Source organism: Scomber scombrus, chromosome 14 (assembly GCF_963691925.1).
Source record: "Scomber scombrus chromosome 14, fScoSco1.1, whole genome shotgun sequence".
NCBI classification, from domain to species: Eukaryota; Metazoa; Chordata; class Actinopteri; order Scombriformes; family Scombridae; genus Scomber; species Scomber scombrus.
The window spans coordinates 30,000,955-30,003,454 of NC_084983.1; the positions used below are offsets into that span (position 1 = coordinate 30,000,955).

The 2,500-nt window shown below is 47.6% G+C and overlaps 2 protein-coding genes across 3 annotated transcripts in view; one reads left to right on the top strand and one right to left on the bottom strand.

Moving 5' to 3' along the window:
• LOC133993700 (platelet-derived growth factor receptor beta-like) overlaps nt 1-1,189 on the bottom strand; it is a 24,444-nt gene extending 23,255 nt beyond the window's left edge. For both annotated transcript variants that reach the window (XM_062432716.1, XM_062432715.1), the window contains exons 1-3: nt 1,124-1,189; nt 353-441; nt 1-56 (exon numbers count right to left, since the gene is read on the bottom strand). The exon at nt 1-56 is cut by the window's left edge and continues 140 nt beyond it. In XM_062432716.1, the coding sequence (XP_062288700.1) occupies nt 1-56; nt 353-441; nt 1,124-1,181 (203 nt within the window). In that variant the 5' untranslated portion in view covers nt 1,182-1,189. The remainder of the gene's footprint in view (nt 57-352; nt 442-1,123) is intronic.
• A 631-nt stretch (nt 1,190-1,820) lies between these two features.
• The window catches only part of slc23a1 (solute carrier family 23 member 1), a 22,420-nt gene continuing 21,740 nt past the window's right edge, over nt 1,821-2,500 (top strand). Inside the window, exons 1-2 of the mRNA XM_062432622.1 lie at nt 1,821-1,824; nt 1,928-2,079. Coding sequence (XP_062288606.1) covers nt 1,821-1,824; nt 1,928-2,079 — 156 coding nt within the window. The remainder of the gene's footprint in view (nt 1,825-1,927; nt 2,080-2,500) is intronic.

Sequence of the window (2,500 nt, forward strand, 5' to 3'; positions counted from 1 at the left end):
CCCACCTGGAAGTCCTGAGGGAACCGCCAGGTCACCTGACTCCAGCCCGAACACACCTGGGGAGACAGACAGGTCCCTGAACACACCTGCACAGACAGACAGGTACCTGAACACACCGGAACAGACAGACAGGTACCTGAACACACCGGAACAGACAGACAGGTACCTGAACACACCTGCACAGACAGACAGGTACCTGAACACACCTGCACAGACAGACAGGTACCTGAACACACCGGAACAGACAGACAGGTACCTGAACACACCTGAGGAGACAGACAGGTACCTGAACACACCGGAACAGACAGACAGGTAGAGAGACAGACAGGTAGAGAGACAGACAGGTACTGACCACAGTGTAGTTGGAGTTTGAGTTCAGAAGAACTTCAGACGCTGAAGGAAGAAGCTCCAGACAGACTCCTCCTTCAACCAGGAGCACACCTGAGAGACAGACAGGTAGAGAGACAGACAGACAGGTAGAGAGACAGACAGGTAGACAGACAGACAGACAGACAGACAGGTAGAGAGACAGACAGACAGACAGGTAGAGAGACAGACAGACAGACAGGTAGAGAGACATACGGGTAGAGAGACAGACAGACAGGTAGACAGACAGACAGACAGGTAGAGAGACAGACAGACAGGTAGAGAGACAGACAGGTAGAGAGACAGACAGACAGGTAGACAGACAGACAGACAGGTAGAGAGACAGACAGGTAGACAGACAGACAGACAGGTAGACAGACAGACAGGTCAGATTTAAGTCCATCTATAAATGGTAAATGTTCTGTACTTATATAGTAGCCTTTCTAGTCTTTTCGACCACTTTACATTACAACTCATTCATACACATTCATACACTGATGGCAGGCAGCTACCACGCAGGGTGCCAACCTGCACATCAGGGGAAGCTAATCATTCATACACATTCATACACCGTTGGCACAGCAACGGGAGCAATTTGGGGTTAAGTGTCTTGCCCAAGGACACATCGACATGTGGACTGGAGGAGCCGGGAATCGAACCGCCAATCTTCCAATTGGTGGACGACCGCTCTACCTCCTGATCCACAGCCGCCCGCGGCGAGATAAAGTCTCACTGATGCTTGTTTTTGTTTTCTCACCCAACAGGAAGTGCAGCAGGTCCAGACTTCCTGTCCGTCCTCTGATTGGAGGCATCATGGCGGCTGATTCTGACCAATCAGAGCGAGACACAGAGACACAGGTCAACCAATCAGCTGCTGCCACGTCTCAAAGCTGAGATACCTTTAACGTTCAGATCCCAGTGCTCCCAGTATGTGTTACCCAGCAGTCAGAAGTCCATATGAACAGATATATTGATATATTGATATATTAATATATTAATATATTTATCCTGGTCAGTGATGTTTAGTGTCCATGTGGTTTAGTTTAAATTTAAAGGGTTAAAATGTGAAAATAAACGTATGAATAACTCTGCTTTTAATCCATTTAGAGAGAATATATTAGAGGATTATGTCTCAGTGGTGTAACCATAAAAACAAATAAAAACAAACATACTAAATGTACATTTTAACAAACCTGATGCTTTTAAATCTAGTTTAACTGATTTAATAATTCATCATCTTACCAACATTATTCATCACTGAGCCCAGAACATTAAACATGCTCCTGTTAGAACATGTTTAATAATCAGTATGAACACGATCACATCTTATACTCCAGTGATCAGTGATGGAGGACTGGATCAGTAACAGGTGGAGGTGGTGGAACCAGAACCAGGGAGCATTTAAATGATCTTTATTTTATAGTCCACAAGGTAACTGAACAGGTAAAGGCAGGATGAGTAGGTGGGGGGGGGGGGGGGGGGGGGGGGTAGGTAAGCAGGTAAGACAGTAGCACTCAGACATGAGGTTGACCAAGCTGGAGTCTCTGGGTTCTACTGACAGGATCCAAGCTGGAGGAACAAACAGCTACAGGTAAACAGGAACACACAGGAACAGGTAAACAGGTGATACTGGAGGTCAGGGACAGACGGAGCGTTACCGAGGAGACGAGGATAAAAGCAGGCAGGGTTGAAACCAGAGACTCAGAGCTGAAGGTCTGATATGAAGCAGAGAGAACAACAGGAGTTTATATCCTGGTTAGATTACTGATGAGCTGAGACACACTGGGACAGAGACACACTGGGACAGAGACACACTGGGACAGATACACACTGGGACAGAGACACACTGGGACAGATACACACTGGGACAGATACACACTGGGACAGATACACACTGGGACACAGACACACTGGGACAGAGACACACTGGGACAGAGACACACTGGGACAGAGACACACTGGGACAGATACACACTGGGACAGAGACACACTGGGACAGAGACACACTGGGACAGTTACACACTGGGACAGTTACACACTGGGACAGAGACACACTGGGACAGATACACACTGGGACAGAGACACACTGGGACAGATACACACTGGGACAGATACACACTGGGACAGAGACACA